The sequence below is a fragment of the Myotis nattereri genome (assembly GCF_964212035.1).
Source record: "Myotis nattereri genome assembly, chromosome: 2".
Classification (NCBI taxonomy): domain Eukaryota; kingdom Metazoa; phylum Chordata; class Mammalia; order Chiroptera; family Vespertilionidae; genus Myotis; species Myotis nattereri.
Window position 1 is genome coordinate 192,623,540 of NC_138076.1, and position 18,840 is coordinate 192,642,379.

General features: G+C 37.1%; 1 protein-coding gene and 1 pseudogene across 4 annotated transcripts; one reads left to right on the top strand and one right to left on the bottom strand.

Moving 5' to 3' along the window:
- Positions 1-1,900: 1,900 nt before the first annotated feature.
- CLEC7A (C-type lectin domain containing 7A) lies at positions 1,901-13,233 on the top strand (the record flags this gene model as incomplete). Of its 3 annotated transcripts, XM_081082317.1 has the most annotated exons (6): positions 1,901-2,003; positions 4,163-4,261; positions 6,051-6,170; positions 7,218-7,369; positions 9,151-9,269; positions 13,101-13,233. In XM_081082317.1, the coding sequence occupies 6 exons, from the start codon at positions 1,901-1,903 to the stop codon at positions 13,231-13,233; spliced, it is 726 nt and encodes a 241-aa protein (XP_080938443.1). The 3 variants fall into 3 exon arrangements, with proteins under 3 accessions (XP_080938443.1, XP_080938444.1, XP_080938445.1); XM_081082318.1 differs by lacking the exon at positions 6,051-6,170; XM_081082319.1 differs by lacking the exons at positions 4,163-4,261; positions 6,051-6,170.
- Positions 13,234-17,284: 4,051 nt separating this feature from the next.
- LOC308514714 (chromobox protein homolog 3-like) lies at positions 17,285-17,819 on the bottom strand (annotated as a pseudogene). The gene has a single exon. The product of its transcript is annotated as a chromobox protein homolog 3-like (transcript).
- Between the last annotated feature and the right edge of the window lie 1,021 nt (positions 17,820-18,840).

Sequence of the window (18,840 nt, forward strand, 5' to 3'; positions counted from 1 at the left end):
GGCCCTGATTGCCGGCTAGGCCTAGGAACCCTACACGTGCATAAATTTTGTGCACCGGGCCTCTAGTCTATATAATAAAAGCCTAAGCAACTGTTATGGCAGAACAACCAGAATGACCAGTGGCTATGATGTGCACTGACCACTAGGGGACAGATGCTTAATGCAGGAGCTGCCCCCTGGTGGTCAGTGTGCTCACACAGGGGGAGAGCTGCTCAGCCAGAAGCTGGACTCATGGGGAGTTGGCCTAAGCCGGCAGGCGGACATCCCCCAAGGGCCCCCAGACTGCGAGAGGGTGCAGACAGAGCTGAGGGGCCCCCCTCTAGTGCACATTATAAATTATTTACCTGCCCTTTAAGGTGTAAAATACACCACCCCAAACTTACTTCAAGGACCTTAGAGACATCTCCTTGAATGCAAACATTCAGGCAGTTAGGGAGATAATGCTTGCTCTCCCAGTCCCTGTGGAAGGGAGGATAAGGGTGTGTAACTTCAGAGGAAGCACCACTCAGCTTTAACAGGTACCATTGCTTCCTGTCATAAGGACAGACATTTCTTTCTCTTCTGGATAAGCAACAAATCCACATGATCTAGTCACATGGATTAACTCCCCTTAATGCCACTCAGCAACTTTTCCTTAGCACACTCCAGCCTTTAAAAAGTCTCTAGCCTTTTGTTTTGGGGAAGTTGCATGCAATCCAAGCTGGTCCTCTTCTCTATTTCCTTCAGTAGGAAAGAAAGATTACTGAAGGAAATCTGTCCTCATTGCTTCAATGTTACATTCCTCCTTCATTCTACTTGCTTCAAAGTCTTGTAAATGGGTTGGGTACATCTCTAGTTTCCAGCAATGATAAGTATTTGGGGGGGGGGGGAACGGACATTACTATGGCACTTGGAATACAGGAAAAAAAAAATCAAACATTTAGAATAATATTTCAGTCCTAGAATTCTCTATAATGTTACTAGCAATATAAGTGTATGAAATGGTGGATGAAGCAGTGTAGCAAAACAAAAAAGATCATACATTTTCCAGCAAGAGTAGATATTAGTTTGATTCCTTGCTTCAATATTTTTAATAGCTTCTTAAAATTGAGCAAGGGAGTAAAATTACTGTGTTTTAACTTTTTCATTTAAAAATAGGACAAATAATACCTATCACACGGTCTTGTTGTAAAATTAAGATTGAATGAGAAAACATGCTCACTGGCTAGTATTTAGCTTATAGTAATTGTTCAATAAATAATTATTACTTTGTATTACCAATCCCTGGCAAATCCCAAAGAAATTTGTTTAGTCTCTGTTGTTATAACAATGTACCTTTTTATAGCATCCTTCATATAACTATCTGTAGGTTTCCACTATGAGAGAATGAGTTTCTTCATTTATCCTTGTATTCCAGCTCCTGCCATTTCAAAAGATGGGCATTCAATATATGCTTAGTGAATGAGTGAGTACATGAATAAATGAATGAATGTATAGTAAAACAAAGTAATGATAAAATTACGGTACCAAAATTGTTTGATAGTTTACATAGGCCAAGCCAATTAGTGATGCAAAATTTATTTGTGACTGTAATGAAAACAGCATAAGATATTAATCTTTTTATGCTTCTTATTTTTGGTCTGAAATAAACACCTGTCTATGGTGCTGCCTTATAATTTTTTTAAGGCATCAGTCTCAGAAACAGGATCTAAAGATATAAATGGGAACTTACAACATAGTTTTCATTTCCTGCTTTTGGATAACTGGTTGGACTACTTACTTAAGCTCAACTTGTTAAAGCTCATTAAATGCGTATCTCACATGACTTGCCTCATAGATCCTCTTTGGTCCACAGACAATTGTCTTAGAAGAGAGGGAAGAGCTCTCAAATGCTGTGTCAATTGAGGAACTCCAGGGAACAATGGCATACGGATCTGAGCTAGAAAATTTGGATGAAGATGGATATACGCAGCTACAGTTCAGCTCCAGAGGCATCACCAAGAGACCTGTGTCCTCAGAGAAAGGTATTTTTTCTTTCTGCCTTCCACATTTTCATTCCATCAACTAAGACACTTAACCAAGTGGAGAAAGTTTGAAAGACTTGTGAATGTAAGGGTCTTAGTAATATATACATATGCACATATATATGTTTATATATATTATTTTTAAAAAAACTTTTACTTTTTAGAAAAGTTTTAGATTTAAAGACAAATTGCAAAGACAGTACAAAGTTTTAAAATATTAATATATTTTAAAAGGTTTTCCAAAGTCACTGAAGATAAGCCTTTCTTGTAGCAACCATTCGGTGACTAATATTTCATATTTAAATTAATTATGAGGATGATAGAAAGTACAATATCTGTTCTACAGAAATAGATTGGTCAGCAGCGAGGAACTCGTAATAAGTATGATAAGCTGCAAAGATGAAAGAATTTCAATAGGAGTGACTTGTCTGATAGAAGTAAATTGTAGAATGGAGGTCAAGAAAACTGAAAGTGTATACATAAACCATATCAAGATATCCGGGATAAGAAAGACAAGAATGAAAAGATGGAAGATAGGTGAGAGATAAAGACAAACTTATGATTTTGTGGTAAAGGCCAAAGGGAAGTTGGAAGTTATACGATTTAGAATACTGAACCTGATTTTTTATGTGTATGTGGTAAGAGCTGGATTTGGATGTTTTTAAAAAACAAAAGAAATTCTTTGTAAACCAGGGAAGAAAAATATATGCATTAGATGAAAAGGTCCTATTAGTAACCCATGAGTCTTAAAGAAAATGTGAAAGAAGTGGAATATGGAGAAGAGCATTAAAAGATCTTTTTCTTTCATTTAGTCTCCTCTAAAATTCTCCTATCTGACAATTCTCTTAAGTGCTCTTACTGCTTATTCTTAGTAAAAGGGAAAGCTATATTCTTGGAGTGGTGATGCCCACATAAAATGAGTTCTCTATTATCAGGAAAAAGACTATCCACAAGCTTTGACATCAGAATTTGCTCTCTTCTGCTTTCTGGTCATTCACATTGCCCAATTATTTTGCTCTCACCACTTACACAATGCTTTTTTTTGGGCAACCTGTTGTGGAAGAGTGGAGAAACTGGATGATGCAAGAGGTAGGGAGGTGGGTGTGTTTTCATGCATATGTATAGACACAGTGAGTTACCTATAATCTGCTAGTAGTCTCTACTAGAAAACTAGGTGCTTTTCCATGTGTTAGCTTGCTTAATTCTCACAATAATTCTTTGAAATTTTATTACCTCATTTTTTCACAAAGATAATTTTTTTTAAAGAAAGAAATAATTTGCCCAAAGTCATGCAATACCTACATAAAAAGGGAAGATCACCCGTAGTAATCAGTACTATTTCCTCCACATGAAGCTATCTCTTCTAAGAATGAGTGGGATTTAAGGAATCCTGGTAATATCAAGACTTATAGACATCAATGTAGAACTGAAATTAGGAGTGCATAATTATAAAGGCACTGTGCTCAAATTACAATTCCAGAACCCAAAGAGATATGTTAAAGGTGGGGAAAAACTCAGACTAACCCTAGATAACTAGATAATCAGTGTATTAGTGATTAATGATTCACTTTAGAATTTGCCAGATTTGGATGAATTGTAGAATTTAAGTGTACCATGATCCATCATCCTATTTCATTTTTTTTTTTTTTTTTAAAAATACGTTTCTGCCCTAGTTGGTTTGGCTCACTAGTTAGAGTGTCAGCCTGAAGACTGAATGATTCCGGGTTCAATTCTAGTCAAGGGCACATGCCTGAGTTGTGGGCTCGATTCCCAGTGGGGGGTATGAAGGAGGCAGCCAATTAATGATTCTCTTTCATCGTTATTTCTATCTCTCCCTCTCCCTTCCTCTCTGAAATCAATTTATATATATATATATATATATATATATATATATATATATATATATATATTAAGATATGCTTCTATTGATTTCAGGGAGAGGAAAGGAGAGGAAGAGAGAGATAAAAACATCAATGATGAAAGAGAATCATCTATTGCCTGCCTCCTGCATGCCCCCTACTGGGAATCGAGCCCACAACCCGGAGGCATTTGCCTTGACTGGGAATCGAACCGTTCATAGGTTGACGCTAGGCCACTGAGTCACACAGGCCAAGCATCCTGTTTCTTCATCCAATCCCTGTTCCCTCTGTCTCCATCAGGACCTTGTGCTGCATCTCTTCCTTGGCGTTCCATTGCTGTGACTTTGGGAATCCTATGCTTGGTAATACTGGTGATAGCTATAGTCCTGGGTACTATGGGTGAGTACTACTGTAGATTAACAGCAACAGATATTGAGCAAGCATTTATAATGTGCCAGACATTCTTTTAAAAGCTTGACATGCATAATGTAATTTAGTCTGTATATTAACCCTATTCAATTGGTGCTGTTAATTCTCATTTTATTTATAAGGGAAGTAAGAGTCTGGCAGGCTATTTTACTTTTTAAGGATCATAAACTAGTCAGTGGTAGGAGCATGATTAGAAATTTAGGCAATCTGTCTAAAAAACTCATACGCTGAACTACATCACTCTACTATCTTCCTGGTTTCAAAGCTGTGGAATTTCTGGAATAAACTAATGGAAGGAAACCAGTGGAAGTGAAGAAGAAAGTACAAAGTGGTGCTATCTAATAAAATAAATTCCCTAATAAGACTACAAGCTATTCTGATATCTCATGATTTAAGAAAACCGTTTTATAGCTCATCTTTAACAGAAATGCCATTGGGTAACAGCAGAAATTACCTGAGGCACTTACTAAGTACTAAGTAGATATTTTGTAATGGATGAATAAATCTCCTTAGATGTTATATCTCATGCATTCTACTGTCAATAAAGTACTATTTTTGCCTTCAGAGAGTCTTTATTAGATTATTTAATTATCAAATGTTTATTGAGTATAGTCTACGTTATAGGTACTGGGCAGGTTCTCAAGGAGCTCTCATTTTTAAAATGTGAAAAAAACACACACGAAGATTTATTATTCCAAATTTATCATGGCTCCAATTGACTTTATTCTATGTGCTTTTTGCTTTCTCCTTAATATTTTTTCTCCTTCTCTGTTTCATTTTTCCTCTTTTTACTATATCATCTTCATGGAAGTTATTTTCCTCCCATCTATTTAATCTATCTATCATCTATTTATCTATCAGCTATCAATCTTTACCTCTGTATCAGCAATGTGTTATCTGTTTATCATTAATAAAAAAATGTATCTCTTTCCCTGGCTGGCATGGCTCAGTTGGTTGGAGTATCGTCCCGTGCACCAAAGGGTCACGGTCGGTTCCCAGTCAGAGAGTACGTGCCCAGATTGCAGGTTCCATTCCCTGTCTGGGCATGTGTGGGAGGCAAATGATCAATGCTTCTTGCATCAATGTCTCTCTCTCTCTCTCTCTCTCTCTCTCTCTCTCTCTCTCTCTCTCTCTCCCTCTCTCCCTCTCTCCCTCTCTCCCTCCCTCCCTCTTTCCTTCCCTCCCTCTCCCTTTCCTTCTCCCTCTCCCTCTTCATTACTTTCTTTCTAAAATCAGTAAAACAACAACAAAAAACCATATCCTTGGGTGAGGATTAAAAAAAAAAAAGTATCTCTATGGCCATCATCAGTCTGCTCTCTATATCTAAAAATCTGTTTCTATTTTACTTGTTTATGTATTTTGTTCTTTAGATTCCATATATACCGTAAGTGGAATCATATGGTATTGGTCTTTCTCTGTCTGACTTATTTCACTTAGCATAATATCTTCTAAGATTTCATTCTTTTTTTATGGCTTAGTAATATATATATATATATATATATATATATATATATATATATACACACACACACACACACACACACACACACACACACACACTAGTATATCTCACAACTGTTTTGCCCACTTGCTTGGGTTGTTTCTATATCTTGGCTGTTGTAGATAAGATTGCAGTGAACATGGGATGCATATATTCTTTTGAATTAGTCTTTATATTACAACAAAAATATGGATTTTGGAGTTTAAATTTTCAAACATAGTAGAATAATCCTTTTGTCACTATTGTTGGTATATGAAGGTATTTGGAGATCCAATTCAGGAAGCAACTCATTGAAGAATGACAATTTTCCATCAAGAAAACCCACACAATCATCTTTAGAAGAGAGTGTGGATTCTCCCAAGGCTCTCACAACCACAGGCAAGGGCAAAGTTAAATGAGTAATGGAATTATTGATTTAGGAAGGTTAATTATTGGTGTTATGGCCTGGAAGGGTGGGGGAAAGAGAAAACCTTTACATGCAGTGGCTGTGCATTCAAAGAAAGCACACATTAGTATTATCCCAGTCTAAAATGCCCCTGTCCTATATACAATGAAGCTATATCATAAATATCCATGTACTTGGCTGAGCAGTTCTAAGTTGAATTTTTTTTTTTTCCAAATCAGTAACTACTTTATCCCTGTCTATGTGTTTAGGCCTACAGGAGATTTTATAATTTAAAATATATTATTTGCCTTTGTGGAACTGAAATTTTATAGTGATATAGTAAGAATAAAAAATAAGACATCAGAAAGGAAAACAGGGAGAGATAAAGGAAAGAAGGAAACATGTTGGTGAGAATTAAGAGGCTAAATGACACACATATAGAAGAGATAGACCTAATAGATATATTCCTGAAAACTCTAGTTAAATTAATTTTTACCACACAATTTCACTACAATTTTATATATACTTGACCTTCTAATTGTATCATAATTGAATATGACAACACTTTTACTTCAGTTTTCCATCTGTGTACCCATCCTTCCTTATGATTTATATCAAGTAGCTAATATTACAAAACATCAATATTCTGTAATGTGAATAATTGTTCTTATACTTTTTTCATTTGGGAAATTGCCTTCTGAAATGGATGTCATACCTGTAAAAAAGTTAACATGAAATTACCATATACCTCAATGATTTATTTTGAGTTGATTTATCTTAAGAGGTATGAAGAAAGGGAGTTTCATGCTGAATTTGAAGGAATTGTGGACAAGAGAGAGGAAGGTTGACTGTCTAAAACACTTTTTATAATTAATTCATTTTTAAATGAATGGGGACATTTTAACATGGCCTATTTTGTAAAGTCATATTCTTATAGTTGGAATTGAAATGGAAATATTTTAATGGTGATTCATTAATTATTATTGTGTCCTCAGGATGGATGGTGCTTGCACCACATCATATTTATTTTCTATTTCCAGGAGTTCTTTCCAGCTCTTGTCCCCCTAACTGGATTGCACACGAGAATAGCTGTTACCTACTTGGCACATCATTGAATTCCTGGAATGGAAGTAAAAGACAGTGCTCTCAACTGGACTCTTATCTCCTGAAGATAGATAGTTCAAAAGAACTGGTAAGTGTAGATTTCAGTGATAGTTATCTGTAGTCTCTATGGAGCAGAAAAATAGAGATAGATTTCAGGTAATGATAATTTTCCTTTGGAAAAAGTGATATTTATTATTCTCCATAATTATAGTAAGAGCATGCATTAAGTGGGTAATGTTTATAATTTATGCTTTTCATTTTAATTAATTTAAAAATAAGCATATTGTATTTTAAAACAAATCCTTCTGAATACACTGCAAGTTTGCATGATTATAATAATCGGGCAACTACTAATTTTTGTGGATTTGGATTTTAATTTTCAAATTTGGAGATAGAACATTATCCCCCTTGTCATCATAATTATTAAGAAAAATAACTGCAATAATAATATACATTTATACATCACTTATTCCTTAAAAGATACTGGAAAAGGAAAGAGGTGAAAAAAATAAAATTGATATTGCAATGCTCATGTAATTTGTAAGAAAAAAGAAACAACAGCTGTTAAAAGTTAAACACTTGGGCCCTGACTGGGTGTCTCAGATGGTTGGAGCATCCTCCTGCACATCAGAAAGGCTGTGAGCTCAATTCCTTGTCAGGGTACATAGCTAGGTTGCAAGTTTGATCCCTGGTAATGGTGCACATGGGAGGCAACTGATCAATATTTCTCTCTCATCTTCTTCTTCTCTAAAATCAATAAAAACTATCCTTGGTGAGTGCCGGGAGCCGGTCCATCCTTGCTGTTTCAAAGGACCTGGCATATATGGCATACTGTTCTTGGGATGTTTGCTCGCCTTCTTGGCACTATGTGTTTTAACCAAGGTCTCCTCTCTGAGAAAGGTTGTTTCCCCAGGTAGGGATTTTCCCCTGAAGTTAGGGAGGGAATAAAACCCCTCAACTAAGTGCCAGGCGGGTAATTAATCACTTTAACTACGAACAATCATGCTTAAGCTACATAATCTTTATTCCCTGGAATGGAGATAAGAAACGCCCTAACCTTTGGAATAGAGATTGATAGGATTGGAATCAACTGGTATAAATACAGATGTAACAACACAGAACTTAGAAGACAGAACTTAGAAGACAGAACCCACACAGAACCTAGAGACAGAAGAACTTCGCTGGAGAGAACATGGTAAAAGATCCTGGACTGAACCTGACTACAGAAATTGGCAAGAGAACCTGACTAGAACCTGGTGACTGAACCTGGCTGGAGAACCTAGCAAGAGAACATGGACACAACCTGGCTGGAGATCCTAACCAGAACTTCACTGGAGATCCTGACCAGAACTTGGCTAGAGATCCTGGCTAGGCTGCTGATCAACTGAACGTTGTCTCTGTGTCATTCCTTCTTCGCTGACTCCGTCCACACCTTTTTAAAAAAGTTAAATATTTGGTATTGGCAACAAATGTGATAGGAATTCAGAGAGAGATCCCTGTGGACATAAAAACTTTTACAGAAAAGGTGGGACTTACAATTCCTCATGAATGAAGGTTAGCACTTAGATGGCCTATAAGAAGGGTTAGTAATCAGGGAACATTCTACACTATGAATCTAAACAGTTCTTTTGGTGGAAAATTAAATAAAATGACTATGAAGAAATGAAATATGCCTTTTGAGACACTCAGTGGCATTCAAGAATTGGCACTTCTCTCGAGGTTGATGCCAGTGTACACATGCATCCTTCACCAGGGTGATTCACGGTGTCTATAAGAGCATCTCTCTGTCTCATCTCTGTCTTTCTATCTCTATCATCTCTATTTATCTCTCTCTTCTTGACGTGTATTTGTATTTATGTTTCTCTACAGGAATTTATAGTAAAGCAAGTGTCTTCCCAACCTGTTAAGTCATTTTGGATAGGGCTCTCTCGCCCTCAGGCTGAAGGACCATGGCTCTGGGAGGATGGTTCAAAGTTCTCTCCTAACTTGTAAGTATCTAGAGAGACAAATTCTCATACCCTTGCTCAGAAAGGGAAGAGCATATCAAGCAGTTAAGAATCTGATTTGCCTCTTCAACCCAGTTCCCAGCCCATCCCAGGCATTCACCACCCTATTGTCTGTGTCCAAGGGCAATGCATATATGCATCTAAGTTCTTCGGTTAATCTCTTTCTGCCGTCCCTCCTTCCCTCTGAGAGATTACAGATATAAATTAAATCATATGGTATTTGTCTTTCTCCGTCTGACTTATTTTACTTAGCATTACATGCTCAAAGTCCATCCATGTTGTCACAACTTGCAACATCTCAATATTTTATGACTGTGTAATATTCCATTGGATATATGTACCACCTCTTTTTCATCTAATCATCTGTTGATGGGCACTTGGGTTGCTTCAATATCTTGGCTATTATAAATAAATCTGCAATGCACATAGGGGTGCATATATCTTTTGGAATTAGTGTTTCAGATTTCTTTGAATAAATTCCCAGAAGTAGAATTGCTGGGTTATAAGGTAGTTTTATTTTTTAAAATATATTTTTATAGATTTCAGAGAGAAAGGGAGAGGAATAGAGAGATAGAAACATCAATGATGAGAGAGAATCACTGATTGGCCACTTCCCGCATACCCCACATTGGGGATTGAACCCGCAACCCGAGCATGTGCCCTGACCGGGAATTGAACCATGACCTCTTGGTTCATAGGTCAATGCTCAACCATTGAGCAACACTAGCTGGGCATAAGGTAGTTCTATTTTTAATTTTTGAGGAATCTCCATACTGTTCTCCATGGTGGCTGCACCAATTTGCCTTCCCACCAACAGTGAACCAGGGGTCCCTTTCCTCCACATTCTCACCAACACTTGTTTGTTGATTACTGATGACAGCTATTCTGACAGGTGTGAGGTGGTATCTCATAGTGGTTTTAATTTCATTTCTCTGATGGTTAGTGATTTTGAGCATCTTTTCATATGTCCATTAGCCATCTGTATGTGATCTTTGGAGAAATGTGTATTCAGGTCCTCTGCCCATTTTTTTTTTTTTGCATTGTTTGCTTTTTTATTAAGTTGTATGAGTTATCTTTAAATTTTGGATATTAACCCCTTACCAGATGTATCATTGGCAAATACCTTCTCCGGATTAGTAAATTGCCTTTTCATTTTCTTGCTTTCAGTTTTTGTTTGTTTGTTTGTTTTTTTCTGCATAAAGACTTTTTTAGTTTAATGTAGTCCCATTTGTTTATTCTTTATTTTGTCCCCCTTGCCTGTCGAGATATCCTATATAATAAATGCCTAATATGTTAAGTGTCTGGTCGGCTGGTCGGCTGTTCAACCAATCAAAGCATAATATGCTAATGATATGCTAAGGCTGCTCAACCATTCACCATGACATGCACTGACCACCAGGGGATAGATGTTCTGACAGGCAGGTTAGCTTGCTGTTGGGGTCTGGCCAATCAGGACTGAGTGAGATGGGCCGGACATGCTCTGGAGCCCTCCTGCAGTCCCTCCTCGGTTGGCCAACCTCCCATGTCCCTTCTCAGCCCTGATTGTGCACCAGTGGGGTCCCTTGGCCTGGCTTGCACCCTCTTGCAGTCCGGGACCCCTCAGGGGATGTCAGAGAGGAGGTTTCAACCCTATCCTGCAGTCCAGGCCAAGGGACCACACTGGTGCATGAATTCGTGCACCAGGCCTCTCATATTAGAAATAATGCTCTCTTATTTAAAATAAAAAGAGGGATTCAAAATTAATATTTTGATACATTACTATGCCTTGGTTTTCTGGGTGGCTGTAATTTAATCTAGGTCTGTCCATATCCAAAAAATCTCTTGGATGTCAAATAAGATTTTTGGAGAACACTGGTCAGAATTCTCCCAGAGGCCTTGATCAAAATTGTTTCATGCTCTTAGCCTACTCCTTTTTACAGAAGAATTCTCTCAATTCTCCAAGCACAGGGCCAAGGGGAGATAGATAGGCAAGATGAAGAGTATTGTAATTTTTACCCTGAGGCTCAGTGATATCCTTGTAGCTTGAGTAATTAGTACTGCTACATCAGGAGACTGAGGAGCAAATAAAACAAGAGACATGCTTCCACTTACCCATGGTAGTTAATATAATTGTCTGACATTGTATTCTTTTTTATTTTTACATTGTATTCTAATATAATTCTGCTTTTAGGAGGCATTGAAATATATAGGGTTTTTTCCCCCTCCCCTTCTTTAAATGGCCTTTGCTATCTCTGATTCCTCATTCAGTTCTAGATCCCTTTCAGTAATAACTCTTCTACTTGATCTACTCACTAATATACCCAATAATAATTTCACTGAACTGTTGCTTTATTTGATAAATATATTTCTAGGAAAGAGTTTGAGAGATAAGCAAAGAACTGCTTATAGAATATTAACTGTTTTGTCTGAAGCTTTATTTAATTTTATGCAAGTAGTACTATTTCTTAAAATCATAAGCAGACCTTTAGAAAAATGAAATAAAACAAATAAAAATAACAACAACACATAAGCAGACCCAGTACCCATCAATAGGTGAGGGGATAGAAAAGCTGTAGTAGGCCCCTAACTGGTTTGGCTCAGTGGATGGAATGTCAGCCTTCAGTCTAAATGGTTGCAGGTTCAATCCCCTACCCCTGGTCCAGGCATGTGCAGGAGGCAACCAATTGACATATCGCTCTCACATCAATGCTCCTCACTCTCTGTCTCCCCCTCTCCCTTCCATTCTCTCTAAAAATCAATGGAAAATATCTTCGGGTGAGGATGAACAACAACAACAAAAACAAAAAGCTGTGGTGTATTTACACAATAGAATACTAGTCTGCCATACAAAAGAAGGAAATCTTACTTTTTGTGACAGCATGAATGGACCTGGAGAGTACTGTGCTAAATGAAATAAACTTGTCAGAAAAAAGACAAATACCATATGAGTGCATTCATATGTGGAATCTAATGAACAAAATAAACTAACAAACAAAATAGAAAGAAACTCATAGAAAATGAGAACAAACTGACAGCTGTCAGAGGTGAGGGGTTGGGGAGCTGGGTGAAAAAGGTTAAGGGATTAAGCAAAACAAAACAAACAAACAATAAAAGAATACAGACAACAATATGTTGCTTGCCAGGGGGTAAAGGGGGTGGGGAGAGGTGGAAGAAGGCGAAAGGGGGATAAATGGTGGTGGAAAGAAACTTGACTTTGGGTGGTGAGTGCACGATGCAGTACGCAGATGATGTTTTATGGAGTTGTACACTTGCAACCTATATAGTTTCATTAACCAATGTGACCCCAATAAATTCAATAAAAAACATTTTTTAGTCACTTTTATACTTTAACTAGAGGCCTAGTGCACGAATTCATGCATGGGTGGAGTCCCTTGGCCTGGCTGGCAATCGAGGCCTACTGGGGTGCTAGCTGGCTGTGGGAGGGGCTGTGGGAGGTTGGCCGGCCTGGAGGGGGGAGGTGCCATGGGAGGTTGGCTGTGGGAGCACACTGACCACCAGGGGGGAGCTCCTGTGTTGAGCATCTGCCCCCTGGTGGTCAGTGCACGTCATAGCAACTGGTTGACCGGTCGTTCTCATCGTTCTGGTCGTTTGGTTGTAACAGTCGCTTACGCTTTTATATATAGATAGATAATGAAGGATATGTTGTCATTTGAGAACTAATACAATCTAAATTCAAGTCTCCTTTTCCAATAAGTGCAGACACTTCAGAACTCTTTTACTAGTATCCTCACCAATTTATTTCAGCATTGTGTGACTAGTAGTCTGTATTTCTTATGTTTGTTCTAATTATCTCATTGCATTTTATTTTAATAGGTTTGAAATCAGAAGCACAGTTACACAGGAAAACTCATCCCACAATTGTGTATGGATTCATGTGCCAATAATTTATGACCAGCTTTGCAGTGTGCCCTCATATGGTATTTGTGAGAAGAAGTTGTCGATATAATGATGTGGGTGTTGACATGGAGGAGCAGAGTGAAGTATATAAGACTAGAGGCCCAGTGCACGAAATTATGTGCTGTTAGGGTCCCTAGGCCTAGCCTGCAATCACCCTAGCCATCTTCCACCCACTCACCAGTCCCCAGTCCTGCCCCGCCACACCCACCCCAGTTCCCCGTGGTTCCCTGTTGGCCATCCAGCAATTGGAGCCTGCGGGTTGGGGAGAGGGACTGAGAGGTGGTCAATGCACCTCATAGCAACTGGTCGATCGGTCATTCCAGTCATTACACTGTTATGGTTGCTGGCCTTTTATTATATAGGATAGTAAGGAGGGAAGAAAACAAAACACAAATGAGAGGTATTTGAGGTCAAAATAAATGCTGGAAATATCAAAAGAGCTCAGCCAACTTTAATCTTAGCTGAGAGACAGGATGGAGACTGTGATTTCTATATGTTAACTCAACTGGTAATCCAGTATTATGTTCTAATGGAGCTAGTATAGCATAACTTGAATTTTTATTCTATAATTGACCTGGCATTTACCTGGGATTAATCAGAATTCCTTGGTGTTTCAGGAGATCTTAACTTCTGGCTGTAACAAAGTAATTCTTACCTTAAAAAGTGCCACTGGAGTGTACGTGGGGTGTTCCTGCGATTTGTTCCTCCACATTTAGCAGTGATTCATCAGACACAGGTCGAGCCACAATATAATTCTGAATAGCTAAATAAAAAAATAAAAAATAGCTTCACTATAATCAGAGCTATTTTTTTTAATTTTGTTCATCAATATGATGATAATTGTGACCAAAAACTTCCATAAAAAGCAGGAATTCTATCTTTTTTTCTCTTTTCAATTAAATAGCCCAGAAAATATGTCTGCCACATCTCTGATTAATAAGACCTCCTGTAATGTGTAATTGTAGGGAAACTGCTCTTAAAAGAAAGCTTTCTCCTTTTTTGGTTGTTTAGTGACATTTTTAAAATTTTAATACTTTTATTTTTCAATTACAGTTGACAATCAATATTATTTTATATTAGTTTCAGGTGTACACCATGGTGGTTAAATATCTATATGCTTTACCAAATGATCCCACTGGTAATCCTATACCCACTTGGAGCCATACATAGTTATTACAATATTATTGACTCTATTTCCTACTCTGTACTCTACATCTCCAGGATTATTTTGTAATTATCAATTTGTACTTACTAATCCTTCACCTTTTTCATGCAGCCCTCCACCCCCCTTTCCAGTCTGTTCACTGTATGTATGAACGTGTTTCTGTTTTGTTTGTTTATTTTGTGCTTTCAATTAAACATACAAATAAAATAAATTGGTATTTCTCTTTCTCTGTCTGACTTATTTCACGTAACATAATACCCTCAAGGTCCATCCCTATTGTCTCAAATGGTAAGATTTCAATTTTTATAGCCAAGTAATATTCCATTGTGTAAGTACCACCTCTTTTTCATCCAATCATCTATTGATGGACACTTAGGTTGCTTCCATATCTTGGTTACTGTAAATAATGCTGCAATGCACATAGGGGTGCATATATCTTTTGGAATTAGTGTTTTGGATTTCTTTGAATAAATTTCCAGAAGTAGAATTGCTGGGTCATAATGTACTTTATTATTTTTTAAATATATTTTTATACATTTCAGAGAAGAAGGGAGAGGGAGAGAAAGATAGAAACATCAATGATGAGAGAGAATCAGTAATCAATTGCCTCCTGCATGCCCCTGACTGGGGATTGAGTCTGCAACCCAGGCATATGCCTTTGACCGGAATCAAACCCAGGACCCTTCAGTCCAAAGGCCAACGCTCTATACACTGAGCCAAACCAGCTAGGGCAAGGTAGTTCTATTTTTAATTTTTGAGGAATTTCCATACTGTTTTCCACAGTGGCTGCACCAGTTTGCATTCCCACCAACAGTCCCTTCTCTCCACATCCTCACCAACACTTGTTGTCTGTTGATTATTGATTATAGCCATTCTGACAGGTGGTATCTCATGGTGGTTTTAATTTGCATTTCTCTGATGGTTAGTGATTTTGAGTATCTTTTTGTATGTCTATTAGCCATCTGTATGTCCTCTTTAGAGAAATTGTATTCAGGTCCTCTGCCCATTTATTTGTATTGTTTGCTTTTTTTTTTTTATTAAGTTGTATGAGTTATTTATAACTTTTTGATATTAACCCCTTATCATTGGCAAATATCTTCTCAGGATTAGTAAGTTGTCTTTTCATTTTGTTGATGTTTGTTTGTTTTAGCTGGGTAAAAACACTTTTAGTTTGACATAGTCCCATTTGCTTATTTTGTTTGTTTGTTTGTTTCCCTTGTCTGTGGAGATATATCAGAAAATATATTACTAAGAGCAATGTTATACAGTTTACTGTCTACATTTTTTCTAGGAGTCTTATGGTTTGGGGGTTTACATTTAAGTCTTTAATCCATTTTGAGTTTAGTATTTTATATGTTGCAAGAATGTGGCCTAATTTCCTTTTATCTTTTGCATGTATGTGTTTAATTTTCTCAACACTATTGAATAAACTGTCTTTAGTCCATTGTATATTTTGATCTGTTGTCATAGATTAATTGACCACATAGGCATGCGTTTATTTCCAGACTCTCTAGTCTATTCCATCAATCTCAGTCTGTTTTTATACCAGTATCATGCTGCTTTGATTACTATAGCCTTGTAGTATAGTTTGCTATGAGGTAGCATGATATCTACAACTTTTGTTGTTCTTTCTCAAGATTGCTTTGGCTATTCAGGATTTTTTGTGGTTTCATATAAATTTTAGAATTATTTCATCTAGTTCCATGAAAAATGCCATTGGTATTTTTTTAAGGAATGTAAAACTATTAACCACTGTTTACCAGTATTTACAATAAAGTAATCAATATACATTGGGTAACATTCTGTTTACTACAAAGCGATTGTTTTTCCTGGCTTTTCTTGAACCAGTACCCCAAACACTGGGACTGAGCCTACATCTAAGGATTGAGTTGGAGCAAAGAGAAAACATGCAGATCAAGAGTTTAGATTACAAAAAGTTTGTTCACCCATTTATTCCAGCAGGTCCCAAATTGCCAAGGTCTCTAACGATCTGATTAGGTATCCATGAGTGAAGGCTCACACATTCCTTGACCCTAATTTTTAGTCAATAAAGTACAGGGATTTCAACTTCATGTAAAGGAACATTTTAGGAGGTGAAACCTTTAAATTAGTGTTGCTTACCTAACTAAAACACATCAGGGTTTGCCTCGTTTTCTCATTTGGGAGAGGAGGTTATTGGCAGTGATAAAATTTTCCTTTCAGGGGTTTTGCAAATAAACTTGCATTTATGATTGTAAATATGGATTCTGATGTGTCTACTTTAAATTGTCCAATTTAAACTGCTTACATTATATTTAAACTGTCCAATTAATTACAAATTATCTAATTACAAAGGTTAAAAACTTCAGGAAAAAATTTCAATTTAACTTCAAATGATTTTTTTCTTAGGTTGCTGAAAATGATGGCAGCTCAGAAACATGAGCTTATCTATAGTTGTGTTTTGGTAAAAAAAAAAAAAGAGAGAGAGAGAGAGAGAGAGAGAGAGAGAGAGAGAGAGAGAGAGGGAAAAGAAAAAAAGAAAGAAAACCATTTACATATGTGTACACACCTGCTCTCCCCTGCCCCCCCCCCCCCCCCCGCAATAAACAAAAACCCACAATGACCCTTAGGCACACACAAATCCTGACTGAGTAATGACTATGGAGATTTCTCCCAACATTTAGAAAAGTTTCTCTAATGCAGAGGAAAAAATACAACAACATGGTATCAAATGTTCTTTTCTGATAAAGGAAGCAACTACAGAAAGCTTTTGTTCAAAGTAACCAGTGCTATCGATGCAACCGCCCCAACAACTCCCCAGCACTACTTCAAAACAAACATATCAAACTTGATTTTCATTATAATGTAGTTCTTTCTTCACTAATAAAATTAAAAAAAAAACAAGACCCAGATTTTATATATATGTATAAATATATATAAAAAGCAATGCAAACAATTATTGGGCTTCATCTTCGGGACAAGAATGCCAAGTTAGTCTTCCTTCATAGAAAGCAATTACAATTTGAGGACACTTCGTCTTTGCCAGCACCAAATCAGCCTCTTCTGAATCTTTCCATTTCATGAGAAACATTAACTCTCCACTGCTGTCTGTGGCACCCATTGTTCCTTCAGGATCAAGACCTCTGGCAAAGCCACTTAGTTTATCAGTTTATCTCTTTTCTTCTTTGATTTGCTATCATCAGATTCACTGTCAGATAAAGACTTTCTTTTTGTACCATCTTTTTCTTTACCAGCTTTTTGAGGAATGCTTCAATGAACTCTGGACAATCTAAGATTTCTGCAGTTTCCCAAGTATTGTCAGCATCTGTGAATCCTTTCCACTTCAGGAAATGGTCCTCCTTCCCATTCACTACACATCAGGCCAATACATTTTCCACTAAAAATTCTTCAGGCTCTGCCTCTTCAACTTTTTAACTCTTTCCCTTCTGTTTCTTTCCCATTTTTTGCAATGTAGTTTTATTCGAGGTCATTTTTTATTGCAGACTGGAAGAGCTATTATTCACTGCCTCTATGCAACTCCACGTCCAGTCCCGAGTCTCTGGCTGGGCTTCTCCAGTGTCTCTGGCCCTGCCCACCTTCAGCTCCAGCCACTTACCAGGGGGAGGGGGCCGGGAAAATGCGCTTGGGACTGCTGGTGGGGCTGCGCCTGGAGAGGGATTGGCATCGCCCACGCTAGGTGACAGTGAGGGGCCATGCCATAGGTATTTTGATAGAGATTGCATTGAATCTATAGATTCCTTTGGATAGTATAAACATTTTAATTTTTTTTTTCTATCCATGAACATGGTATATGCTTCCATTTATTTGTATCTTCTTCTTATAATTATTTTTCTGAGTACAGGTCTTTTACCTCCTTGGTTAAATTCATTGCCAGGTAGTTTATTATTTTTTTATGCAATTGTAAATGGAATTATTTTCTTAATTTCTCTTTCTGCTAGTTTGTTATTTATATATAAAAATGCAATCAATATCTGAATATTAATTTTTTATCCTGCTACTTTACTGAATGCATGTATTAATTCTAATTGTTTTTTTGGTGGAATCTTTAGGATTCTCCCTATATAGTATCATATCATCTACAAATAGTGACAGTTATACTTCTTCCTTTCCAATTTGGATGCCTTTTTTTTTCTTTTTTTTGATTGCTTAGACTAGGACTTTGAGTACTAAGTTGAATAAAAGTGTGAAAGTAGACAACTTGTCTTTTTCTTGATCTATTTTTCTTTGTTTTATTTTTTCATCACCATTTATCCCCACTGTACCTTCTCCTACCTCCACCCACCTCTCTCCACCCTGCAATCATCACACGGTTATCCGTGTCCATGAGTTCTTCCTTCCTTTCTCTCTTTCTTTCTTTCTTTCTTTCTTTCTTTCTTTCTTTCTTTCTTTCTTTCTTTCTTTCTTTCTTTCTTTCTTTTTTCTCAATTCCTTGTCCCTGATCTTAAGGAAATCACTTTTAGCTTTTCCCTGTTGAGTGTGATGCTACTGCAG